The sequence below is a fragment of the Protobothrops mucrosquamatus genome, unplaced genomic scaffold (genome assembly GCF_001527695.2).
Source record: "Protobothrops mucrosquamatus isolate PMUCROS unplaced genomic scaffold, P.Mucros_1.0 scaffold318, whole genome shotgun sequence".
NCBI lineage: Eukaryota > Metazoa > Chordata > Lepidosauria > Squamata > Viperidae > Protobothrops > Protobothrops mucrosquamatus.
In genome coordinates, this window is record NW_015386657.1 from 339,422 (window position 1) to 366,962 (window position 27,541).

The window sequence follows — 27,541 nt, forward strand, 5'->3', positions numbered from 1 at the left end:
TCGTTATATTCTTTTAATTGAAGAGCTAGCATATGGTAATCCTGTCTGACCCTAATTGCTGTCTTCCAGAAGTGTTGGATGACAACTTCCATCATTTTGAGCCATCAACCCGCTGCCCTGCTAGCTGAGAATGCTGATGGCTATAGCAAAACACCCCTGCAAAGCACCAGCTGGGGAAGACAGGTGTCAAACAAATCGGACAAACACTGCCATGATCTCAATAAAAGGGTTTTTTTGGGGGGGAACCCTCAGTGAAATGCATGCAGGGTTGTTACCAGAATGATTAGCCCTTTGGGCATTTTTAAAGCATATAAATGCTAGTATGATATAAAACATGGATTTGATTTGACAATTACATGCTAAAAAGAATTCCTCTGTTACTTCATCATGCATAAATCTTTCCTTTAGCTTTACAGGAGCTATGTATGATGCTAGCATTTAATAAGCTATTTTAACAGTAAATATACTATCTGGCTATAGTACTTTGCAGTACTTATCAGTTGGATAATTGACTGATTTGCACCTAATCCAGTCCTGGGAACCTAAAATACAGTAACAAGATTTATATAAATATGAAAATGCTAATTGGAATGTTATGTCCTAAACTTTGGTGTACCTTTAGGATAGAGCATTATTGCTTAATTTTAAAAAATCAGATATAGATACAAATTTGGATCTTTGAAGTCTTGACCGTAAGTTGCTTACACCTATTCTAAATCGTAGCTTTTATTTCTCATCCATACATTATGAATGAGATTTTAATTGTTTTCATGTTATTGGTTTTTTTTAAAAAAAACAAAACTTCATTCTAACTTTGATATTATTAAAAGTGAGCTATAGGATATATTGCAGCTGAATTATTGTTCTCTATGTTTCTGATTGGTGTTTGAGCATTAAATGAGTCATTTCTATTCATTTTATGATTGCTGGAGTGATTTACTATATCAGTATTTTGAAAGCCTAGAAAAGAAAGTAGCAGAAGGGTCATTCACTTATCTTTGGGTTGTACTGCAGATGCTGAGAACTGATTTCTGCTTTATGTTGTGATATCAGTGCCCCAGACAACAGCAGTATAAGATCAGCAGCTGAAGAACTTTTTGGTGATCAAGCAGATGGCAATGGACAGACTGAAATCGGAATTCCTTGTTTCTGTGTATTTCCAAGTGAAAATTTCACTCGATTTTTCAAGTTCACACATTCTGGGTTTATGTGAGAGAGGTCATGTTTCTCTCAGACAAATGGGTTTGCATATGTTGCATATTATCTATAATTGATTACTGTGCTCCCAGAATAATTAGTAGTATTTTGTGTGCATGCATATGCACACACATGCATTTTTTATTTGTTTTTGTTCAGAGTGGTCTATTAACTATATCTCACCAAAGCACGCTGCACAAGTTTTAATGTTTGCAATTAATCTGTTTGATCCATGTATAGATTTTGTAGGTGAATTTGAAAATTAAGATTATATATAAATTAATAATGGGAATTATTCTCTATGGAGTCTATGGAGGGAGATGCAAGAATGAGTAAACATGCATATGTATCCAAGAACATTTGTTAATGACAAATTTATGTTGGCTTATAATGCAGTCAGTCTTAGGCACATGAGATGCAGTGAGACCTGCATATGAATCATGTAACTCAGCTAAAATTCAGGAGTATAAGCTGATGTACAAAATTGTCATGTAGGTATGCGCTAATGTCTTGAAAGTTTGTTCATAAGACAATTAAAGCCTGAATTGAGAAGAATGAAAAATCTTGTATTTACATGAAAATTCAGTCTAGTTTTAAGTGTTTACATTCCCAACATGTTGCTAGTCCCAGTAGAATAAAAAATTCCAGTAATTCAGGTATTTTTACACAATTTTCTATTGGTGGTACCATTAGAACTAGATGAAAGTCTTTTTGATTTATCAGTATGTACATCCTTTTAAAGAATAAAATTATTTTGTCCAGTCTTTCTGTTGTGTAGTGATGTCTAGTCATGTTTGGTGAAGTGGTTAAGCATCAGGCTAGAAATGGGGAGACCATGATTTCTTAAGGGAAGTGAAGTCATCAGTGACTTTGGGCCAGTCACTCTCTCTTAGCCCTAGGAACTAGACAATGGCAAACCACTTCCAAAATCTTGCCAAGAAAACTATGGAGACTAGTCCGTATAGTTGCCAGGATTTAAAATTAACTTGATGGCACACAAAAAAAGTCATATCTGTCATTGTATTGTTTACATGAATTATTTTGCCATTTCTCAACAATTGGATTTGCAAGCTTTATGAGAAAATAAAACAAGTTGCTGGTAGTCTTCTAAAACTTTAAAATACATCAGTTTACTTATAACAAGTATAAACATAACCAGGGGATGGGGTGTTTCAGATTATAAAAGTTGGTAGGCCCTCTTTCTCCATAATTCTTAATGGTGTTAATGTTGGTATGTTGAGGCTTACCTTAAATCAATCAATAGCGGATCAGAAAAAAGTTAATTTGAATCAGAAGCAGTCTCATGTTTGGTTTTGGTTAAATTATTAATCAACCAGATTCTGAAAATGCCCTGGTTGACTGATTATATGCCATAAACTTGGTGTTAATTGTGACTGGTTACATAAGTAGATTTTTAACATGATGATCTGTCTCTAACATGGTTTTTTAGGTCTTCTAACAATGGACTCATCATTACTGTAACGGAGGAGTCCTTGATGCTATCTGAGCTTGAGTTTCTTACAGACATTACATTATCAGGGGGTTGGACTACATGACCTCCAAGGTCCCTTCCAACTTTACGACTACTACTACTACTACTACTACTACTACTACTACTACTACTACTACTACTATTATTATTATTATTATTATTATTATTATTATTATTATTATTATCCAACTAGATAACATCAGTGCTACAAAGGAGAAGGGATTGCTCTCTGTTTATATGCAATGGCTCAGCCTGTCAGTGTTGGTGGGAGTGTTATTTTCTTCTTGGAAGTTCCTTGAATAGGCTGCTGTTTACTGTTTGATTGTTTGTGTGAGTTGGTAGTTCCTTGATTGGGGTATTGTTTACAGGTTGATCCTGTTTTATCTCTGCTTATTTCGGCTTTGATTGTTGGCAAGGAAGTGTTCTGGGTTTTTGTTTCATTTTTAGCTTTTTGATTGTCTCTTTTAAATGGTGTGTAAATGCAGTTGATGTGCATGTTAATGTAACTGAACTCATCCACTTTCGTACCGGTCATTCGTCTCCTCTCTTCCCTTCTACTTTTCTCAACTTTATAGATTTTCCTAGAGACCTAGATACTCACATAATATGTCTGCAGAAGGATAATTTGAGCCTGATCATTTGGGCTTTGAGTGAGCATTCTAAATTGATTTGTTCAATGATCCAGTTGTTTGTTTTATTGGCTGTCCATGGTGTTCTTAGGAGTCTTCTTTAACACCTAGAGTAAGTTCAAAAGCATCAATACTCATCCTATCCTACTTCTTCAATTTTTGTAAGCATGGTTACATCACAGCATCTGAATATCTTTTCCAAGGCTTTCATAGCTCCTCTACCCAATGCTAGTCTGTGATATAGCTAGTCTGTGATGTATTTTTCAAACCCTGCCTAGTCATAAGAAGCAAGTTCTCCATTACAGAACTGGCAAGATCTGGCACCACAGAATATACCTCCTAAATAAGTGTTGACTACAGTGCCAAAGCTACATCTATGTCTGTCTACCTGGCCAATGGCAGCCAGAATCATGCAATCAATGCCTTGCTCTTCTTTATATATTCCACACAGGACATCTGCCTAAAAAACAAGCAGAATTTCATGGACTTTCCCTGCTGCCCCCATGCACACAAGTGCTGTAATGAAGCCCTGTCAGAACAGTTCATGTGATATTAGGCATTTCTAGGAGAATGTGGATATGGCTCCTTAGTCTTATGGTGACTTTTCACCCATTTAGTCTGACAGTGCTGCCAGAATCATTAGTAAGATATATTGGTAAAGTTAATGAATGACTGGATTTACCACATGTGATACAGTATTCTGGTAAATATGTGAATTGTATCTGCTCCTTTTCTCCATGGCAAGATTTTGTAAAAGAGAAATCCTTCTATCATGCATTTTGTCTCAACTGTTTTCAAAATTTCAGACATGCTTTCCAGCTCCAAAAGGCTTGGAAAACTTTAGACAGACTCATGTTAAAAATGTAAGGAAAAGACAGAGGGAAAATTTGCTGTCTGGTAGAATTAGGGAAGTAAGGATAAGGAAGATAAAGAGACTTTCATATTGTGTAAGGAAGTAAGAGAAAAAAGAAGAAAAAGAGGATAAATTGGGAGGTTGGGGCATCCAGTAGGGTAGATCCCCTAGAGGACATCTTATTCAAAGCCTCCCCAACTTGGAAATATCACAGCATTTCCAAATGAACATGTAAAGGAAAAGAGTTCATAATTAGAAATTAACATCTGCAACTTATTTTGCGAACTAAGCCAACTGAATGGATATGGAACTGCCATTAATAGTTATAAACTGTCTGATCTTCCAAAAGTAAGTGGAAGGTATTTTCTATTTATGGTCTTAAAAGGGGGATGGGGTGAACTGCTATAGCTTTGTGTACAATGATTATTTTATATATTTGAAAAATGAGTATTTGTACTGCATGCCATATTTGGCTTTTAAATACTATGTAACAGGAGAATAAGCAAAGTAGCCTACGCAAATTGCATTCAAAGTTTATTTCCTCCAGGTTGTAATGTAAATATTTTATGTTTAAATTCCGGTTGATTATTGTGCAATATTAAAACTACTTGAAAATCAAGTTAAACTTTCACTTCCTTTTCAGTGGACTTAGCATGTATATCTTTGTTCTGAATAACCTGTTCATCACTTCAATGCTATCCCAAAAAGCTTAGCTTGTTTTTGCTGACATTGAAAGATGCAAATATGGTTTACATATTCAGTAGGTTTTATAGTTCCTTAAATGTATACATAGACAGGCACTCATTAATGATAGTGAAGGTTGACATCTCCAATTGTCAATTATAGCCAAAAAGATTAAAAGAGGAAAAAAAATCAGTCTAAATCAGGTTGGTTTTTTTTAGCCTGACCACATAATTGTCTCAATTTTTATTATTTACTTATTATTAACTATACAGAATCTTCATGTGGCATTATAAGAAATGTGAAGGTTCTAACGTATGATTTGATCTTTTTTGTGATTTCAAATCATAGTACAGTCTATGTTACAGTACGTTAATTCTGGCATACAATATAACAGTTAAAGATATAAATGTGATGTTCTTCAAGTTTTCATTCCGGGCTTCTTATCATATTAGTTGTTCTTCTCTAGATAGGTCCTAATTTGTAAGCCTCCTTCCTAAAATGTGGTGCCCTGGAGTGGATAGTCTAGGCATGATCTCACCAATGCAGAACAGAGAGGAACAAATGACTTTACCTTCAACATATTGCTATACTTTCGTTCTTATTTTCTTCTTGCCTGCCTGCCTGTATCATTCTGTAGGTTCAGATTCATCTTATATTGCACAAAGACATCTAAAACCTTTTCCTAATGTATTGGCTTCCTCCATCCTATATTTTTTTTTCTGCCCCAATTAAGGACTTTGCATTTGTCCAGTTGAAATTTGACGTTTCAAGATCCCTTTGAATCCTGGCAAATTTCAACTCTTAGTGTTTTATAAATTAATGGAAATAGCATGTATCTTTTGTGAATGAGTCAAATGAGATCCCATCTCCTTCTTATTTTTCCCCACCAAAGACACTTGGAGAAGCAGATAATAATAATAATAATAATAATAATAATAATAATAATAATAATAATAATAATAATAATAATAATAATAATAATAATAATAATAATAATTTAATTTATATACCGCCCTTCTCCCGGAGGACTCAGGGCGGTGCACAGCATATTAAAACAAATACAAATACAAAATACAAAAAACAGATGAAAGGTTGGTGCTTCCATCCAACAGTGTCGGAATTGCCAGATTCAGGTAGATCACGGGTGTCAAACTCGATCATGTCACATGACGTATCATGACGTATCGTGACATTTTTTGCCTTTGCAGAGCCAGGGTGGGCGTGGCCTGCACGTGACACATCTGGCTCAGGGGCTGCCAGTTTGACACCCCTGAGGTAGATCATAGAAATAGATTTCTGATCTCTTGTGTTGCCTTCCATGTCATTGGCTTTGTGGTCTATAAACAAAGTTGCTATGACTCACTTTTCAGCAAACCAAATCATTTCAGGAAGATATGCTAACTGTAAATATTTGAAAGAAATAAAACAGGGTTTTATCTATCAATTATCTATCAATGTCAACTTTTCTGACATCATTATTTTTTCTTTGTTCGGTATTTGGCTCTATTATTCAATATTCTGCATTTTATGTAATATTTAATTGAATAATTTTGTATGCTACGATAATTTAGTCTTTTTGAAGATAAATAAATTATGCAGTTATTTGAACTTATTGTTACAAATAATAGCTTTTGTGTTAAATCAGTATAGACAAGATGAAGGCTGTAATATTTTACCTAAATATTACTGAATTACGTTGTATTTACTTCTTAGCAGACATTCATCAATTATAATATTATGTGACTTTATGGTTCAGTTGAGCTTGAGATAAACTGTGTGAACTATTCATAGGTGTGGAGGAATTTAGTGTAGGAGGATGAAGAAGAACCATAGCATATGGATGAAATAATTATCAAGTTCCACTGGTGTATGCCATCTGAAAAAAAGCCAAAATTGGGGTCATTAATAAACTATAGGATGGTATCAGCATTCTTGGACAACTCTTAGTGATGCTCAGAGTCACTGTAATAGAAGGTTTAATTGCATGGAGTGTAGGGGCATTGCATAAGAGACAGTTTCAAGCAGAGGTATCCCAACAAGCTGCTGTTTTTTATCAGATTCCTAAGAGAATTCTTAGCGCTTTGGTTTTCCTACATGTGCAAACACAGATTTCTGCTTCCTCTGTATATTTCTAAAACAAACTTATTTCCTGTTATTGTAGATGCACACATTCCTCTTACTCTGATTTGGAGGATAAATAAAATTGAATTATATGCATCATGTCCATTGCAAATATATTGCAATACCTTTTTATACAATATGTTTAACCTGGCTGCAATTGTATATATTGATTTGAGTTCACACAATGTGTTGAGCCACAAAAATCCTAAGATTAACAATGATCCTAACTAAGATTAATAATAAGTAGCTTTAGTATGTACATTCACTAGATTTTCAACTGACCTGGTTAATTGTGTTTTATGAACACAGCCTGTGATACTGAATATTAGCTGAATATTAAAAGGCACTACCTCAGGTCACTTATAACTCAGCTTATAATTTGAGTACTGTATTTTGTAAATTAAAAAAAAAGATAAAAGTATTTAATGTGTGGCCCTCCTACAATTTCCTTTGGTACTGACTGCACTGCTACAATTGCTGCTGCTACTAATACTAATTATATCTGGTTACAGTGAATTGTATCTCTACAGAACAGCATAGCAGTGCTTTTATGTGGCATCTTCTCCATCCAAATATTGGGAGAAGGAAGCCAAACAAGAAACTGCAAGCAATTTTCATAAATCTTTGCAGCTAAAATTGATCATATTCATCTCAGGTTTGACAATGCTAAACTGGTTATCTGCACCTCATTTCAATTAGGGTTTTCCGAGAATGTGATACTGAGAATTATTTGGTTGTTTGTATTATGTCCAAAACTGGATAGGTTTTTTTTTCATAGAAATGACCAACAGGACTTTCTGGATTATTTGATGCAAATGAGGTTTGAGTGCACTATTTTGCAGTAGTTTTGATTCTTTCAGTCAGGACATGTTGTAAAAGTATTGCGGGAATACTGCTGATTGACTCTAGGTCAATATGCTGGTGATAGCCAACTCTACTGCTCCTTGTTGCCCAACTGCAAGGAAGCAATCACTATCCTCCTAATTAATACTCAGAAACAGTTATAGTACAGACCATACAGTTCTTGAAAGGGTGTTATAAATTAACGTACTCAACCTTTTCGACAAAACGAAAACGGATTAAGGGAAACTAAAACTACGATTTTATAGGGCAATTTAACATAGGTCTCGGTCAAACCACATCACCAATCCCGTTGTCCAATTTTGACACCCTCTGGCCCTCAAGATGTCCTGCCTTAGGCACAAAGTCAACTGGGTGACCTTGGGCCAGTTACTATCTCAGCTTTAGGAAGCAGGCAACAGCAAGCCACTTCTAGAATCTTGTCAAGAAAACTGTAAGGACTTGTTCAGGCAGTTGCAAGAAGTCAATACTGACTCAAAGGCATGCGTGTGATCCACTTCATTTAAAATGGAGATTCATGCAGCTACATGGTTAATATCCTCTGGCAATTTTATTAAAACACTGAAATCACCAGATAGGAAATTCTACAAACTGAACACTAGTTTGTTTTGAATGACCTGAATCTAGTCCTAATCATTTTCATTGTATAAACCTTCCATACTAACATCATGGGAGAAAGAGAGGAGGGTTTGTGTGAATGTGTGTGTGTGGGGGGGGACTTCAAGTCAGTGTCAGTCCTGGCAACTGCCTAGAGAGTAATCCCTACAGTTTTCTTGGCATTATTTATTTAGGGTTGAGAAGTCTACCTCTCAACCAGTCCATTTTCTCTATCCTCGGAATAATCCTATAATTATTTCTGACTTAATTTTATTGTAATTCTAAACTAAAGCTTATATACTCCACCTTCATCTCTTTTTCCCTGCTAGACATAAGAAAGGGATCAGTGTTTTTCAGTTCCATTTTAAGCTAACTGTACAGCAATCTGTTATGCTCACGCATAGATCTGTGCTTAATATTAACTATGGTTTATGAAAACAAGGTAGCTTAGAAATCACACTTTGAACTTAGAATGTTTCCCTAACCTTTTTTTCCTGTTGAAACTTGAATGATTCTGATTAAAACCTGTTGAGATCTGCATTTCAGCATTGTAGGTACAACCGGGAATGAAAGTGGTTAAAACAAATCTAAAAATGAAACGAGGGGAAATGTGCAAAGTATACAGAATTTGACAATTTGCCTGAAAATACACTAAGATCTGCATTTAATTTTTGGAGTTCAAGATCTCTGATCCTCTTTTAAGCCATAGGTAAGACAAACTGCAGTTTGAGCATAGGCATAATACTCCAAGCAGTTGCAGCTGTGTGAAAAGACAAAGGATAACTTCCAAGCTAGCAATTCATTCACACATAACTCTAAATCCTGGGAGGTGGGCAGAAATTGCTGTAATACCTGGATCATTTTGATTACTTTATTCTCAGTTTGCTTTATATGAAAAGTAAAAGATAAAAGTAAGACGGGAAGAGTAAAAAAAACATATCACATACAAATATATGACCAAGAACAAAATTTTAGGGATGGTATTATCTTGACTTAGTCAGGTGTTTTCTTTTATAATCCCCTAAATTAGTAATCCCTTCTGGTTCTATAAGACTTAAAAAAAAATTTCCAAAGATTTCATTTACATGTTTGACATATCACAGAGGATATTGATACTGTAGTTCCTGATTGCCCCACCCCCGTTATCACCCCCAATCTACTTCCCAGATAGCTTTGCAATTCCTTCAACACAAAACTCCCACCACTATACATTTGGAAGGAGTGTGAGAAAGACTGCAATTCTAATCCAAGAATTCACAACAACCCAGAAATAATAGCAATCCTGTGCTACATGTATTAAGAGCTATTTGTTCAAAATATGTAATACAAGGTTGGATGCTCTTCTTGCAGCGGGGATGGTAGTTCATAGAGAAAGAGAAGGGGAAGGACATGCCTGACATCACCCCCCCTCCCTTCTCCAGAACGAGAAACTCACAGATTGGAAAAGAGAGCCCAATCAGGCAATCATGCCAAGATTTTAGCCCTCCTCCTGGCACTTTTTGTATACATATTCAGGAGTCACTCAAGCAGCTGCAGCATATTAATTCCAGTAGTTTTGACAGGCGCTGCCACAGGACTGCGACTCGGTGCATTGTCCCTTCGTTCCGCGTTCACTTACCTAGCCAGCAAGAGTGAACGCTGTTTGGCAGCATGGACTTGTCATGGAGAAGCAATGCCTAATAGATTCAGTGGAGCAGTTTGCTTGTTTTTCTTCTTCCCTTCCTCTTCTTTGCAATTCAATATTGAAAGCAGGCAGCACCATGTTACAGGCTGAACAGTCTGAATCAGAGTTGCAGCTTGGCACAGTTCTTCAAGACTGAATGAGCAAAGGATTTTTTTTTTCTTGCCAAAGCAGCCAAAACAAATATCACGTTGCATTTGTAGAGATTTCGTTAATATAAGTTGCTCTGGAAACATGGCTCAGCAAACAACAAGCCCAGACACCTTGATTGTACCTGAAGTTGACAATACACACTGTCAAAATCCATGGCTTAATGAGGATCTTGTGAAAACCCTGAGGGAAAACCTGTTGCAGCATGAAAAACTCAAGATATCCCAGAAATCTTCATCAATTTCGCCGAAGTTGTCACCCATCATTTCTCCCAGAAATTCACCAAGACTGTTGCGCAGGATGCTTTTGAATAGCAACATACCAAAACAGCGCCGGTTCACTGTGGCACATACCTGGTAAGACCTGAATTGTATCCACTCTCCCCTCACCCTTTCCGATTTTGGGGAGTAATGTTGCAGTTTTGTAATCCAAGATTCCTTTCTCTCAAGCCCCTCAAACCCCAGATTTGATATCCTTAATAATAGCAATAGCAATTAGACATGAAATCTTGTTCCATTACAGTCAAACTACTTCTGATATTAAATTGACTGAAGCAAATGCTACTCCAGGAAACAGGAAGGAAAAGCAGTAGGGCTGCCAAAACTGCATTTACTTTTTTGTCGCTTTCAAAGGACACTTTGTTCCCTTCGTCAGCTCTCTGGCAGATTTTATTTATGTGAAGAGCCTGGAAAAAAAAAGAATATTTATCTGACTTACCCTTAAATGATAAAATGATAACTTCCTTTTCTCCCCCCCCCCCCACCATGTTAGGTGGGCATAGAGAAACAGTGTCTCATGTTGCAATTGCAAACCTCTTAAAGAGGATATTATTAGATCTGCCTCTCCATCAAATATAGATAGAGGAAGAGATGTAGAGCAAACATGAATTCCAGGCAGCTTGTTTTCAGATAACTGCTATGAAAAGGTGGTGGTGGGGGGGGAACTCTGCTTTTTCAATAGAAAAATCTATTAACTGTATTGTAATTATGGACTGGGCAGAATCAGTGTGATTCGTTTGTACAGATGTATTTATCAGTTTTGTTGAACTGACTGCCATATTTATTTCTTTTCTAGTAAAATTTATTCTGAAGGGTCCTTGGTGCTGTCTGAGCTTGCTTGTTTTCTGGCAGATATTTCATTATCCAAACTAGGTAACATCATCAGTGCTAGTAAGAAGTGCAGTTTGCTGTCAGTTTATATCCTAGTGGCTCGCCCTGTCAGTGTTGGTGGGGTGGTCTTTGAGATTCCTCGGTTGGGCTGTTTGCTGTTGGCTTCTTTGGCAGTTTCTTGATTGGGGTGTTGTTTATTTGATTGTTGTTCTGATGTTAATCTTGGAGTTAATCTGTGCTGATCTGATTGCTAAATAAATCTATTCTTTAGCTATAACTCTCAGAATTGGCTTCTCTAATGAAGGTTTTGATAGCTTTTTATATTTTTGCTTGCTTTGAATTTTGTTTCCTGGAGTAAATAAAATAAATGTGAAGCTGAAAACAGTATTGCAATAGGGATAGAGTATTCTCTGTATGCTCTTCATAGAATATTACTTTTTCACATTAATATTCAAGTCATTACCTGAGGAAGAATGCTTTAGTCCACAGCAGGTGTAACCAACAGACTGCTTGTGTCCCCATCTTATTTTCGCCGTCCTTTACAACTCTCAACTGTGCTACTAGAATGCATGACACATTTGCAGTCTTTTTTCAGTGCTACTCTTGTGAGAATCGTCTAAAAGAAAACAATGCCTAAAGAGTGTGTTGAGCCTTTGATAATTTCAATACTCCCAAAGTCCACAAAAACCAATAAAATAGCTATAAAATTTGATCCAGCCTTTCAAGTAATTGTCATGTATCACCACCATCTGGTCCTAAAACAAGATAGAAATACAAAACTTTTCAGTCATGGCTAAAAAGGGTTAGCTACCAATAGATTATATAATGTCTGTTACCCAAGCCATGTTTTTGCTCTAGTTTGTTAAATAAACTACAAATGCTTGGTTTGCACAGGATGTTAAGCAACAACCATGGCTTACAAAGTACAATAGCTGGGTTCCTGCAACACACCAACCTTAAATCATACAAAGTACACTATAGTTTAGCATGAATGTGGAGCTGGAGTCACAGATTGTCTCTCCTTGCTATGAGGAGTAACAAAAGGCAATGCCTCCTTAAAACATTCAGTACATGTTGAGACTAAACAAATCTCTGTTGAAAAGTGTTTCAATTTATGTAGCTAGAATTTCTTGTCTACTATTGAAATATAATTGGGCATGATTACAAAATATATAAATTATATTTCTTTGTTATCACACTTTTTCCAATCTTTTTCCAAATACCAATTGGGATACTTCTTATTTCATGTATTTCATACCCTGGCAATAATTCTATTTTTTTCTCTCTCTTTCTGATAAGGCATGGAAACTGAGACTATTGGTATTTAAAAAATGGAATTCAGTGTGAAGGGATTGGGTGTTTCCTTTGGGGCTAGAATTACCAGCGGAATCAATGATGGGAGTTGAAATATATTTCATTTGGAAAACATCAGAATAGGAAAAGTTACCCTGGATAGTTCTTCCATGTGATGAGAATTAACATTCATACATAAATGTTTTGGACTTAATTGTAGAATGAGCAAGGTTCCTAGATCCTAATAATCTTGTGGTACATATGTCAAAAGGAATTTTTGGTGGCAATACCTACTAACTTCAGAGCATGTGACTGGAACCTATTGTTAATAATAATTTCACTTCTACATAAGCCTGTTCAGTCTAGGCTTATATGAAGATTTCACACTGAAAAGCCACATTGCAGCTTTCTTCAAACTACTAGTATCCTTCAAAACCAGTGCTTTTTTTGTAAAAAAAAAAAAAAAAAAAAAGGTGCCGGAACTCACACACGTCATACAACCCGCCTTGCCTACCCTACAAGGTTCCATCCAAAAAAGGTGCCGGAACTCCGTTCTGGGCATTCTATGACAAAAAAAGCCCCGTTCAAAACTATTGGCGATCATGCCAGCTGGAAAGAATGAGAATTCAATTCTCTACATCTGAAATGCTCTAGTTGGAAAAGAGCATTCAAACGTCCCATTGGTAATCTGGAGACTTGATTACTTCTATTCCCAACATACTATATTTTACAACTTCTCTTTCAAGTTCAACATTCCATTCACACTGTTTATCTTGAAGTCTGAAATCTGTTTAAAATTCTGATTCAGTGTTAGAAGATATTTATAAGGAAAGATTAGCTTCTTATTTTGAGCTATTTATATAGGAAGCTCCAAATTTCTATTAAAAGAATAATGCCTAAACCACTGTTCTTTGCCCATGGCACTGTGCAAAGATCAGTTTTAAAGTTTTTCATTAGATATTTTTGATTGTTTTTTTTCTTTCTCAGGAGCAGCCTTCTCTATTCTGGTTCTCTAGTACTGGAGCTATATCTCTGAGAATTCCCAGCTGTGCGTGCAGCAGTGGGAAAAATTTTGGTCCTAAAGCATTTGAAGGACACCCAGCTGGAGGCAGGCTGTTTAGACGTTCTTGACTATATTACTCATCTGTAAAAAGAGGAAAATAATCCACAGACTGTTTTCTGGAAGAAATTACATTTGTAGAGTTGTTTCTTGCGGGCTTCCATTTTCTGTGGGTTTCTATTTCCTAAATGCTCCAATTTTTGTATTCTGCATTGCTTTCCAATGATGAAAGTAAATTGATTTTCAAAAACAATTTGTGATGTCTTAGGGAGAAAGACAATATTCCAATATTGGCCAATATTCCCTTAGATAAGTTATGTTTTTCATTATAATGACATTATAAATGTGATTAGGTATATGACATTCAATAGCTTCTCAATGAAATATATCTACCACAAGACAGGGTTGTTAATCTATAGCAGACATGTCAAACTCGCAACATCACATGACGTCGCATGACGTCTCTGAACTTTTTCCCCATTGCTGTCAATGGGGTGGGCGCAGTTTCCTTGTGACGCGTCCAGCTCGCAGGCCGGCAGTTTGACACCCCTGATCTATAGGAACTGACTACATTGGACAATATATCTATAGTATGCAAATTCAATATGGCCTGAGACCTCACTTCAAGAATTTTTTCTTGGAAGAATCTTTTTTGCTACATGAAATACTAGGCTCTATTTTCAGCAGCTTCCCTCCCTTTCTTTCTTTTTCTTTCTCTCACCTGTTCTGCCATTGTTTAAAAGATGTTGGGGAAAGCGTGTTGCAAAATTTGTAATATATTCTAATTGATATTGTCAGTGTAGTTGATCTCTGAATTTGAAGAAAGAATGTATATCTCAAAATGAATGGTAACATTAATAAAACTTGGTTAGTATTTTGTTCTTTTAAGATTGAAAAAAATACCCAGATGGTTAAGAGATTATTATAAAACAAATAGCTGTTCTTCAAAGTCTTTTCAACACAACACATTTTCTAAGGTGCTTTGATTACTGATGTTGTAGGTGTTACTAATGAGTCACAGACTATGTGTGGAAATTTTTCATCACAGAGTTTGCATTTTGTTACGATGTTAGATATACAGAATATTTTGAAGGACTTTATCTTAAGGCACAATGTTGTAAGCTTTGTTGGACTATAGGTTAAAAAAAAGCTTTTAATTATTTATTTGAAAGTGTCTGCCTCCCTTAGGTTTGTAATGAACCTTATTTTATATACTTGTAAATTTTGGGGACTTCCTTGTAAATATTTTCTCTATTTGAATTTTTTTTAAAAAAAAAAAAAAATCCTAACACAGATCTATTTTTGGAGCTCAAGTTCACCTTTGGAATGAATCAGAGGTAGTCAATTTGTGGTCCTTAGACCTTATCAATGTCTGTTAATATCAGAACATTCTGAAATTTATGTTCCTTCCCCTGCAGTGAGAATAAGGTGTCAGAAAAAAAAGAGGGATAGTATAATTTTGGAGGTCACAGTAAAAGGAATATCACTGACTCTACTCAGTTTGATCTCTGGGCTAGGTTCAGTCTCTTCCATCATGAGTGTGATACTCCCATTATTGTACAGTGGTACCTCAGTACACTTCGTTAATTGGTTCTGGGAGGTGTGATGAGTACCAAAAATGAGTACAAAACCATTTTTTCCCATAAGGAATAATATAGTGAGTCACAAGACAGCTGACACTGACAGGTTCTAGCTTGTGCATTGAGTACCAAACAAATAATGAGTACCAGGACAAAATTTTCATGTCAAAATGCATTGAGTACCAAATTTGATGAGTTTCAAAGCAGTTGAGTACCAAGGTACCACTGTACGGGGAATGTATCATTTATAGAATAATATGAATCTCTTTGATCTATACCAGGGGTAGGCAACCTTGGCTCTTTTATGACTCGTGGACTTCAACTCCCAGAATTCCTGAGTCAGCCATGCTGACTCAGGCATTCTGGGAGTTGAAGTCCACGAGTCATAAAAGAGCCAAGGTTGCCTACCCCTGATCTATACTCTACTGTTCAGACAATCATCCAGTTGCCCAGGGCTGCTATGGTGATGGACAAAGAGTATTCCTCCATACAATCAGCAAAAATCAACTGCACTTGCAGTTGAATCCTCCTCCAAAGCTGAAGAAGGATAACTGTATTCCACTATATCTAATGTCAGCAGTAAGAAGCAAAGAAGACACACAGCACAGCTCTGCATCAAGTACCATGCTATTTGCTGGTTCCTGCCCAATTTGCATTTACAACAGCCTTCCTTAATGAAGCACCTTCCAGATATGTTTGAAATATAATTATAGTATAATCTAGCATAGACATAGTTTTAGAATTATAAAAATAAATAAATTTTATTTAAATAGTCCAGCCTGCTTTACAATCTGCGGTAGTCATTTCATTGTGCTTGATGGTAGACCTTACCATGCATCTCAAGGTTTATGCATCTATAATTACACAGAATAGATTTATATAGGATAGGTGGGCAACCTGTGGGAATTTGTGTGTTGCTGAACTACAGTTCCCAGAAATTTCTGTCAGTGGCAAGACTTGCAGTGACGACATTTGTGTGTGTGTGCCTTCAGTTTTGACTCCTGGCAAGTGCCTGGACTAGTCCCTGCAGTTTTCTTGGCAAGGTTTTTGGGGGAGTGGTTTGCCCTTACCTCCTTCCTAGTACTGAGAGAGAGGCCCAAGGTCATCCAGCTGGTGTCATGCCTAAGGCAAGACTAGAACCGATGGTCTCGCACTTTCTACCCTGATGTATTAACTATTGAGAGCCAGTTTGGTGCTGTGGTTAAGGCATCAGGCTAAAAACTGGGAGATGATTGAGTTCTAATCTTGCTTTAGGCACAAAACCGGCTGTGTAACCTTGGGCCAGTCATTCTCTTTGAGCCCTTGGAAAGAGGCAATGGAAAACCACTCCCCAAAACCCTTGCCAGGAAAACTGCAGGGAGTTGTCCAGGCACTTTCTAGAATCAGACACACAAACTGGCTCTCATTGCAGCATTAGTTAAAGTCAATCTTGTATTAAGCGTATATGTACTTTCCTCCCTTGATAATCTGTCTGTAAATTAATCATCTTTGGTGAAGGCTAGTGTGATACAGATAATGTGATAATGATTCTTCCACATGCATTTTTGATAGTGGGTAGTAATTTCAATACCAGAAGAGGGCAAGTGATGTCAAGCCATCTCTCAAACGAAAGCACTATTCTCTAATTTAGAAGAATCTCTTCCTTTCATAGCCAGCCATTGTAAAGCCATAAAATGTAATTATGCTAGACTGTGCTTTGTACAGACATTCAGCAGACTGGATCTGATTATTTTAAATGGATCCACTAATAGGAATTATCTAGGAAAATTCAGTTTGGGGCAAATGAATTTATGAATTCTATGGATTAGGCTGCTAATGCCGATAATATTTTCCAATTTATGCAATTCTAGTTTTAGAACTGAAAGTAGATTAGATAGTGATTATCTTACGCTACCTCTAATGCTCTTTCCAGAGGGAAGGAATTTATTGCTGTGAGTGTCTTTCAAGTTGCAGCATAAGCAGAGATCAGACATTTCATTTAAGATGGTCAGGGCAGTTATTACTAATACAGTGTTTTTCAACTTTGGCAACTTTAAGATGTATGGACTTCAATTCCCAGAATTTTCTACCCAGTAAAAACCACCCACATCTTAAAGTTGCCAAGGTTGAGAAACTGTGCTAATATAACAAGGTCATTGCATCCCAAGCTTTTTTACATATGCAGTGAAGATGGACTTTTATTGAAAACCAGTCAATGGTGAAAACTCACTGACATATGATGAGGGGCCTGCTTTGAGGATTCAAATAGTCTCCAAGGTCACCAGAGAAGCAGAAATATTCTGTATTCAAATAAGTTTTGTTAAGACTGTATTAAAAGCAAGGAAATATTATGACACATAATATATATTTAGGTTAAATGAAAGGCATTGGAAGTAACAAAATTTTGACTAGCAGATAAGGCAGATGATATATCTGGAAAAGTTAGGAGGAAATCAAAATGAATGCTTCAGCAGGGCAATGTATAGTATTTGATCTCTCTCTCTCTCTCTCTCTCTCTCTCTCTCTCTCTCTCTCTCTCTCTTTCTCTCATCTCTATCTTATCTATTATTTCATTATTCCATTATTTTAATAAGTTGGTGTGTTAATAATTTAGCTTGTTGGAATTTAATGAATTAGCAAATTAAATTTTATTTAATATTTTATTAATTACATTCATATTATATTTGGGATGATTTTAAACTCTTGATTTTCTATTACTTTATTCTCTGCTTTCTCTTCATAAATCTTTTACCTTTAATCAAGTGTATTTTTGTAGTATGCTGGTTTTTTAGCCTACTGTGCAAAATTCTGCATAGTGATTACAAGAAAGAAAAAAGAAAAGAAAACCCCACAAACCCATTATCTGTCACTATTGGTCATTCCAACTGAAATTACTGATAATTGAGTTCAGCAAAATGCTTAGCTTAGACTGCTAACTATCCTGTTCCTGAAATGTCACAGATGGATCATCCCTGATCTACCAGATTCCACTTTTTATCATGCACTGGCCAGCATTCTAGCACCACCCAATGTGCTTTGAAAACCAACGTAATGTATGCTGAATAAATATTTCAAGCTACAACATGTTAGGAGGAAATCAAAATGTGTCCTGACTATTTGACTATCTATTTAGATAATGAGTCAAACTTTTTCTGGATGTCTTATATTACAACAGCTGGGGAAGGTTACATATGTTCATTTTAGTAAAACTGTCTGGATTAAGTGATTTGTTCTTTAATAGTACATGGAAATGACCTTGAGGGACAAAGGGAAGAGATGCTGCCTACAAAACAATCAGACAGGAGAGGGAGGAGCCCTCAGGAGCTTAACATCAGAGGAGAAAACTTAGGAGGGACTCGACCTAGTTGGTCAGGCTATTAAAAATGACAGTGAAAGGTTTATACCTTCAGACTTGTAAGATTTTTTTTAATGTCGCTTACAAGTAGAATTAGCTCATCTCATTGTATTTCCTTTCAGGTTTACCAGGAAGGGTTGATAGTTCTGCTTGAGCTATCAACTATCACTGATAAGGCAAGAAAGACATACTTGAGGAATTTTATTAAAATAGCAACATCTAGATACTAATCCCTATCAAATAATTTCCAGCTGCTAAATATTTCAGATTTATTGCTAAGATATGCTTACTGATACTGCTGAATCTCACAAATTTGGATTTATTTTTGTTGTGGACTACAGTAAGGCAAATGAGAGGTCCTAGTGATTACTAACAAAACTATTCTTAAAACATGACACCAAGGACCATATCTAAAACTCAGAATGAAAAAGGTATACACAATAATACACAATAATACACAATAATGTGCAAGTTATACACAATAATACTATCTGCAGAACACATAGGTTCACTCTATATTGTGATTGTGCTCACTGAAAGCTGAATTATCATAGATTGGAATACTCATAATAATTTGAATATATAACTGATTGATCAATTGATTGATTGATTGTACAGCATTTCTAAGCCACTCCACAAAATATTATTTTGAAACGTTTTATGTTAAATCCAGCACTTACTTTTGTTTCATTTTTCCCTTTATTTTTTTAAATCTATGTCATAACTTTAAACAAAGTCAAAATAATCAATAGATTATTTAAATGACAAATTTGCAGGAGAGTTAACATATGGCAAACTAAGTATTTTTCAAATTTTCCCTCTATGGGGAAGCCCGCTAGATCTCTAGATTATCAGTATTGAAAAAATAAGTTTGGCATATGATAACTGTATCATCATCTCAGTGTTTTCTCTATTAAATGTTTTGTGAAAGCTTTCAGGACATCTGAACACATAATATCTGCTTACATTCAAAGTTGCATCAACAGAATCCCACTCACTTGCCCAGAGTTTCCTACTCTCTTTAACCTTGTGAACTCTAAAGCTTCCTCCTTCCCTTATGTATTCAAGATGGATGGTGATTAATATTTATATGTTACATATGTAAGAGTGTAGGTCTATACATACTGTATGTTGTATATAGTATGTTTCAATGTGTGTTATGTATGTATACACTTTGAGAGCAAAGAACTAAATTTCATTTTTAATATGTGCCATTGTGCCCAAAGTAAAATGACAATAAAGGTCTGCCTGCCTGCCTGCCTGCCTGCCTGCCTGCCTGCCTGCCTGCCTGCCTGCCTGCCTGCCTGCCTGCCTGCCTGCCTGCCTGCCTGCCTGCCTGCCTGTCTATCTATCTATCTAAGGAGCCCTGGTAGTGGTTAGAATGCAATATTGCAGGCTAATTCTGCCCACAACCTGGAGTTTAATCCTGGTGGGGCTCAAAGTTGACTCAGCCTCCCACCCTTCTGAGGTTGGTAAATGAAAACCTAGATTATTGGGAGCAATATGCAACACATTGTAAACTATCCAGAGAGTGCTGTAAAGCACTATGGGGAGGTATATGAGTCTAAGTACTATTGCTATTCCCCTTGCAATCCCACATCTGCTCCAAAAGTCATTTCAACCTCTCTGAACTGGTTTGGGCTGCACACAAAGAGAGAGATCTAAGTGGCGACGCTACACTAGAATGATGTTTTGGGATATGCATGGTGGCATAATCCTTAAACTTTATGTTTACATACTTGCATCCTGACATCAGATCCATGTATGTAAATGAAAGGGTGCATTTCACTGTGATATAGCACGCATTTCATCACTTCTTGCCCCCACCCTCAGTCAATGGCTGTGTCTCCAGCATTGCTTGTTGTGATGGTAGCTGTACATAACTCATTGATGGATTATCCATATTGCAAATTATGCTATTTTATTACTCTACTGAAATAAACTATACACTTCAGTAAAGATGTTTCAAATCTTGTAATACTGACCAACTACAAATGTAAATAGTTTCTTAGACAATTGATACACTTAGCCTATTGCACAATGCAGTTGGGTTCTAACAGTTGCAACTTAAATCAGGAGCACATGATTCAGAAGATAACACAGAGTTTAAGACTAGTAGCAGCTAATAGCCTGATCCTTCATGAATATGTGTATTGTTCTTTTAAAACCATCTAAATGGCTGGGCATCATCCCATCTGATGGAAGCAAATTTCTAATCTTCCTACAATTAGTTTCAATAAAAAGCCTAAAATTTACACATTATGACAGAGGGAGAAAAACTTTCCCACCTACACTTTCCATACATTATGTGGCTTTAAATTTCTTTTTCTTGATTCCCTTTTCTACAACATATATAAATACAATGAGTAAAGAAGGGGAAATTGGAGTACAAATGTTTTAGCCATTTGTTTCAGAAGCATTTCAGTTTCCATTTCACTGATTAAAATTAATGCATAATTTTGATCTCTGTAGCCCAGAGTTGAATCTTATCTACTGCCCAACCTCTGGCTAGCTGTGTAACATTTCCAGTCATCCAGCCATGGATTGAAGTTTTGTGAATACATAGCAGTAGTTGCTCTCTTGTTCATCTCCCATGTGCAAACTGGCTGTAGAATTCTCTCTATTGGGCAAGGCTGTGAATCCTCCTGCTGCCATGGCTCTTACTAAGGATAATAGACTAGAAAAGGTTTTCCCTATCCAGTTGTGTCCAACTCTGGAGGACAGTGCTCAAGGGAGCCAGCGTAATCTGAAGATATTTCTGTAGTCATGTGTCCAGCTTAACTATACCTATTTATCTACTCACACTTGCATGCTTTCAAACTGCTAGTTGGGCAGGAGTGGGGCAAGTAACAGGAGCTCACCCTGTCACACTCAAGTCTTGAACCCGGGCTGTCAGCTTTCCAGCTGACAAGCTCAGCAGACTCTGATTCTAGGAAGTCTACCTGTGGATCTGATCTAATGCCTTGGTTGACAATGTAGTCCAAAAATGATATGACGAAAATGATTTGAGCAGACATTTACATACATCTTAAAGAGACAGGTGACACAGAAGACCTGTTGCTAAACAGAAATAGCATCTTTTTATATGAGCCAATGAGAGAGAAGCATGCATCATCTACTACTACAGGTCCATCCTCCTCCGAATCTTCCCAGTTCTTGTCTGGCATGTCATAATTTTCTCTAAATCTAACTAGGACTAAATGTGATTGTCTTCTTCCGCTGAACTTACCACTATTGCTAATTCCAAATCATTTTAACTTTTGATCTCTCTTTATTTACAGTATAGGTTTCTAGCAGAGCCTTCATGACAGTTTGTTTATTTCTTTGGCATCAAATGGAAAGAAAGCTAAGAAGAAAAGAAGAACATATTACTGAGGGATCTAAAACAATTAGAATCCAGGCATAAATGCAACCTAATTTTAGAACAAAAGATAAAAGCAATATGGAGTTAATTAGATTTAATGGAAGTACATAAATGAGACTTGCAAGAGTAAGTGATAATGAGTTCCTCTGTTCTCAATTTGTACCTCAAGAAATGGTAATGCTGCCAGTAATCAGCCATGGCCAGCAGCACCTGGAAGTAAATCATGGGGTAAATAAAATGGTACACAAGAAGGCAAAAGAGTGTTGCCTCACTTGTTGTATAAGCCCTTGTTGGCAGAAACAGTGGAAAACCTATAATGCATTCATTGGAAATAGAATCAACAATATAAAAATGGCTGGAACTTTTCTTGGCTTAAAACAACTTTCTGTACAGCATAGGATTGATGCTCTTTCAGAGAGTCCTGTTTGTAAAACCAGATCTGGCATCTGCCCAGGTAATATGTTGGTCAAGTATTACATAGGCCAGTGGTGGCGAACCTATGGCACGGGTGCCAGAGGTGGCACTCAGAGCCCTCTCTGTGGGCACGCGTGCCGTCGCCTCAGTCCTAGGCCTTCAGCTGGGTTTTATAAAACTTTTTCGCTTTAGGCCTCCGCCTAAAAAAAAAGGTTCAATCAGTCAATTTCAACTTCTCGCGGGAAAAAAAAGGTCTTGCAAATTTGGAATTGATTGATTGGACTTTTTAAGTCCCACCCAGTCTGCCGTTACCACCGTAGCCACGCCCACCCAATGGGCCACGCCCACCCAATGGGCCACACCCACCCGGCACTCGACGATGCATAAGTGGGTTTTGGGTTGCAGTTTGGGCACTCGGTCTCTAAAAGGTTCGCCATCACTGACATAGGCAGATGCCTCTGTAGAAGCCAGGTATTCAATCTCCAGCCTAAGCCAAACTGGCTCTGTGACTAGAGGGACATAATCACAGCAGCCTAAGAAGTCAATAGGAGCTGGGCATGCTCAAGCCCTTGTTCACATCATCAGCCACTAATTCATGCCCACAATAAAAACTGTGTTAGGAAAAGAAGGAAAACACTCTTTTAAAACTGAAGCAACTAAAGGCAACTTTAAGATGCCTCAACTATAGGCTGATGTCAGGATAAAACCAACATCATGAGGATTTGTCATACCAAATCAGAAACCAGAGTGTGTTTGCATATTTGTTAGAGGAACTGGAGGAGCAGCCCTAGGACTATTTTTCTTCAGATTTGTTTCTTGAGTGTTCCAATGATCAGATATTACCTCTCTTCTTTCTATCTCAAATTTATGGCCCGCATTTTCTGACGGTATTTCTGTAATAGCTAACAAAATCAATATTGCATAAAAGCAACAAAACAGAATCAGTACAAATCTATGATCATAGGCCTTAATAACCTCCTAGAAAAAAAATAATGAGTTTTCTTCTAAGAACTTCCATGCTTTTATTTGATGCACAACTTTAAGCTTTTCCACCTCTCCTGTTCTAGAAAATATGAGAAGGGGGAATTTTGTTTACTTGGCACTTCACAAATATTCTTATAAACACAATTAAAATTGAAGTGAAAGAGGTGGGGGAAAATGCATAACAAGAAAAAGAATAGGAAAAGAATATGTTCAGGAGAAATATATTTATGTTCCCTTGAAACATAAAAGTCATTGACATTCCCTAAAAATACAGAATCAAGCCTGAAAAATAACAGCATTGATGGCCGGTATGTCTGACAGCAGCGGGCATCCTAGAGCTGGGAGCAGCAACTAAGAAGGGGCAATTTCAAATTACTTAACAGTTGATGTTTTTAAAATCATAATGTGCTGCAATCATTCATTCATTCTGTATACATGTCATTTCTGAAACCTCTTTTATCAGGAGCTTCCTTTCTCTTCCTTTCCATAGTTTGAGATTAGATAGATAGATTTATTCTTGTGAGGTGATGAATGGTTCTGTAAGTGCTCATTTAATTTTGGTCACTCATTTTACCTACTCCTTGTGTGACGTATTTTGGAAAAAAACCCTCATGGCTTCCCCATTAAAAATCATTTAACACAAAACATCAAAAAGCTGATTGGGCAGTAGAGGCGAGCACCTTCTCACACATTTCTTAGCCGCGTTCTAATTAACATTTTTAATCTGACTGAGTGCAATAAATCACAGTACTCTATTCCTACATAGTTATACAACATTCTCTTCTTTCAAAGAAATTTTAAGAGCATGTTCTTTTCCATTCAGTTGAATAAAAAGTCAGGGGGGGAAATTGCAAGATTTTTTTTCCCCTACGTGGTACTGAGTTTGTTCTCCTTTGCCATTGCCTGCTTTTATAATTAAAATGGAGATGGCAGAGCAAAAAGAGAAAAATTGCCAGCATTCAAATGAAATTAGACACGATCAAAATAAAGAGATATGGCTGCAGCTTCCGTGAAGAGTAGGAAAGACAGAGGAAGCTTCTACTAGAGTTGATAAAGTGATAACTTTCCTTTCTTGTAAGATGGAGGAGATCAATCTTTTGGGGGGGGCATGCATCATATTTATCATGGGACACAAAGATCAAAGTAAGTGGGGCAATGATGAAGAATGGGCAGAATCAGGATTGCCTGCATTCCCAGTTTCAGAAAATATATTTCTTCTGTTTAAAACTTTAGTGAAGATTATTTTGAGTCTTAGGTTACTTGTCATGTGTTTTCTGGGCAATGGCTCTGTTTTGCTGTTTTTGCTGGAAAGTGGGATGTGGGATGTGTGTATATCTGTGTGTGAGAATGATGTTTATTTGAAAATTAATACTTAGTGCATACAAATTGAAGATCGGTTGTTTGTATAAATGAAATTTCTCCATTTTGTACACAGTTAACTTTTATCAGAAAGGATCAGTTCATTAGCTACTTATTTTCTTCTGGCTCTGCCCTTTTGTGAAGAGAGATTTCTGGCAGATATGTATGCTGTAATGTGTGACTTACATGATCATTAGGGATGAAAGTGGTTTGTGTGTGCATGTGCATGTGCGTCTGTGGGGAATCTCCAGGGCTCTTATCAGCCAGAGCTGATAAGTGGAAGGATTTTTATCTCTGGTTCTCACTATCTATTCTGTGTTTATGGCAAAAAGTCATCTTAAATTCCCATTTATCTTCCTTTCAAGGACATATAGAATTCCACAAACATTGTGATTCTTTAGCAGAAGTGTTATAGCTGTATGTCCTCTGCCTTCTTAAAAGTGCCCAAAAGCATACTATTAGATTTTGATTTTAAAAATTGTCACCAGTTTTTCATCATTAAAATAACTGTAAGGTGGGGATAAAACCAAGCAACCTGAAATACTAGGAGTAAAGCAGTAAACGACATACAGTACATCAGCCCAGATTCAGTCAATGGCTGGATAAACATAAATCTTCAAGTGACACCAGAAGTTTATAGTAAAGTCCAAAGGAGCAAGGAGAGAGTGAAAAAGACGGTGCTACAACCAAGAAGGCACTACAGTGAGTCACTGTACCACAATCCCATATTTACAGGTTATTTTAAGGTGAATATTGCAGTATTCTATTTATCCAAAGGCATATAGTTAATCTAAGTAAAATTTTTGAATGTACCACAATGGATTCCTATTCTAATTACCATAAGTGGGAACCAATAACCCTCCAAATATTACTGAACTATAGTTCCCAACATCTGTCACACTGGCTAGCGCAACTGGTATGTTGTAATTCAGTAATATATGGAGGGCCACACCCATGCATATAGAAAGGAAATCTACATTTTTGTACTTTGGGGGGAAAGGTACAAAACAAAATTGCAAATAATAATTTGGAAGAATGTGCTCAGGAAAGAGGTATTCAGCTTCAGTATGTTATTACTTTTTACATTCTAGTACTAGTCCACATTCCCACCCATTGTAAATATTCTTGTCTTTACTCAAGGTGATAAGTACCTGCTAACAGAGAAAATGCTGCTGGGTGGGTGTTCCTTTCATACGAAGGAATGTAGCTGTCTTGATAACTTTTATAGCAGTTAATGTATATGCTTTTGATGATTGCACAACATGGTTTGTGCATGTGCTTTATTTTCAATTGTAAATACAGATACAGAAACTGCTGTTCATCACCAGATTAAAAAAAATATATAGTTGGATATTGCTTCTCAATACATCTGATTTCTGTTCCAGAAATATTTCAGAATTAATCTCTGCTTTGAATCTTGAACTCTATATTAGAATAAATATATAGCTTATATAATAACATAGCAGCATTCAGACTATATACAGTATTTAAATCTATAGTTATTGTTGAACAACATAAGGTCAGAAATATTCTTGTACAGATGCAGCTGTGCACAAGAGGACTAAACAACAGATTGCTTAATGGAGCATATGCAAAGGGAACATATGGTATCATTGGGTTTCAGCTGAGGCCCCAAACAGATCAAGGCTCTGTGGCATTTTAAAAATTCTTTTGTGCCAAAAATGTTTTTCTAACATTTCTTATTCTCTGTGATAAAAAATAATTTGATTTTGTATTTGCTTTTTCAAAAGAGAGTATTTTGGTGAAATTCTCAAGGGTGAGTATAGGGCAGTGGTTCTCAACCTTTTTAATGCCGTGACCCCAACCGGTCGTAAGTCGAGGACTAAACCGGTCATAAGTCGAGGACTAAACCGGTCGTAAGTCGAGGACTTTCCCTGCCCAGGAGTGCTGCGCATGCGTGGTTCGGCCCCCTGCGCCGGCCGAGGCGTAGCTGGCAAGCGGCAGAGATGGAGCAGGCCGACCACCAGCTGGCCCAGCCCAAGGGAGGTAAGGCACCCACCGGAAAAGGGGAAAAATGGCGGACAAAAAAAATGGTGGACAGCCTTGCTTGGCGACCCCCGTGAAATGGTCGATCGACCCCAAATGGGGTCCCGACCCACAGGTTGAGAACCACTGGTATAGGGAGATACCAAGGACAATCAACACTTGTTTTGAAGTTGAAGCAAAGCAAATGAACATGACTTGTCCACATCAAGCAACAGCATTAGGAGAGTTTGATTATAGAATTATAGGAGACACAAAGAGGAAGGGATTTACAGCTCATCTAGTCCAACTTCCTGGCACAGGAATACACTAAACAATCTCTGCCACTTCTATGAAATTCTCCAACACTACTAGGCAGACTGTTCCACAACTTAATATTACTATCAGGAGAATTGTCTGAATATTCAATCTGAATTTTCTTTCTTTAATTTAAATCTGTTGGTCCTTAGCATGCTCTCCTTTTCAAAAAAAAAAAACCCGCCCCACCCTCTATTGGGGCATTTGTAGACCACAATCTTAGCTTCTCTTAATCTTCACTTTTGCCAGCTAAACTAGATGATCCTTATGAGGCTTCATTTGTAAATTCTACTAGCCATTCATTTCTAAATCCTGCTAGCTATTCTGCGAACCCATTCCAACCTATAGTAGCCTCTTTAAACATGTTGTGTCCTATGCTGCAAGTGTGATCTAACCAGTGCAAAATACAATGGAATTATGTTCTCCTATGATCTGGACACAATGCTTCTGCAGGTCAACATTGTATTGGCCTTTCTAG

At 36.9% G+C, this 27,541-nt stretch overlaps 1 protein-coding gene across 1 annotated transcript in view; it reads left to right on the forward strand.

Annotated features, from left to right (window-relative positions):
• Positions 1–10,332: 10,332 nt before the first annotated feature.
• Positions 10,333–27,541, forward strand: part of LOC107286725 (cAMP-specific 3',5'-cyclic phosphodiesterase 4D) — a 364,765-nt gene continuing 347,556 nt past the window's right edge. The window contains exon 1 of the mRNA XM_029283998.1: positions 10,333–10,621. Within this exon, the coding sequence (XP_029139831.1) occupies positions 10,350–10,621 (272 nt within the window). The 5' untranslated portion in view covers positions 10,333–10,349. The remainder of the gene's footprint in view (positions 10,622–27,541) is intronic.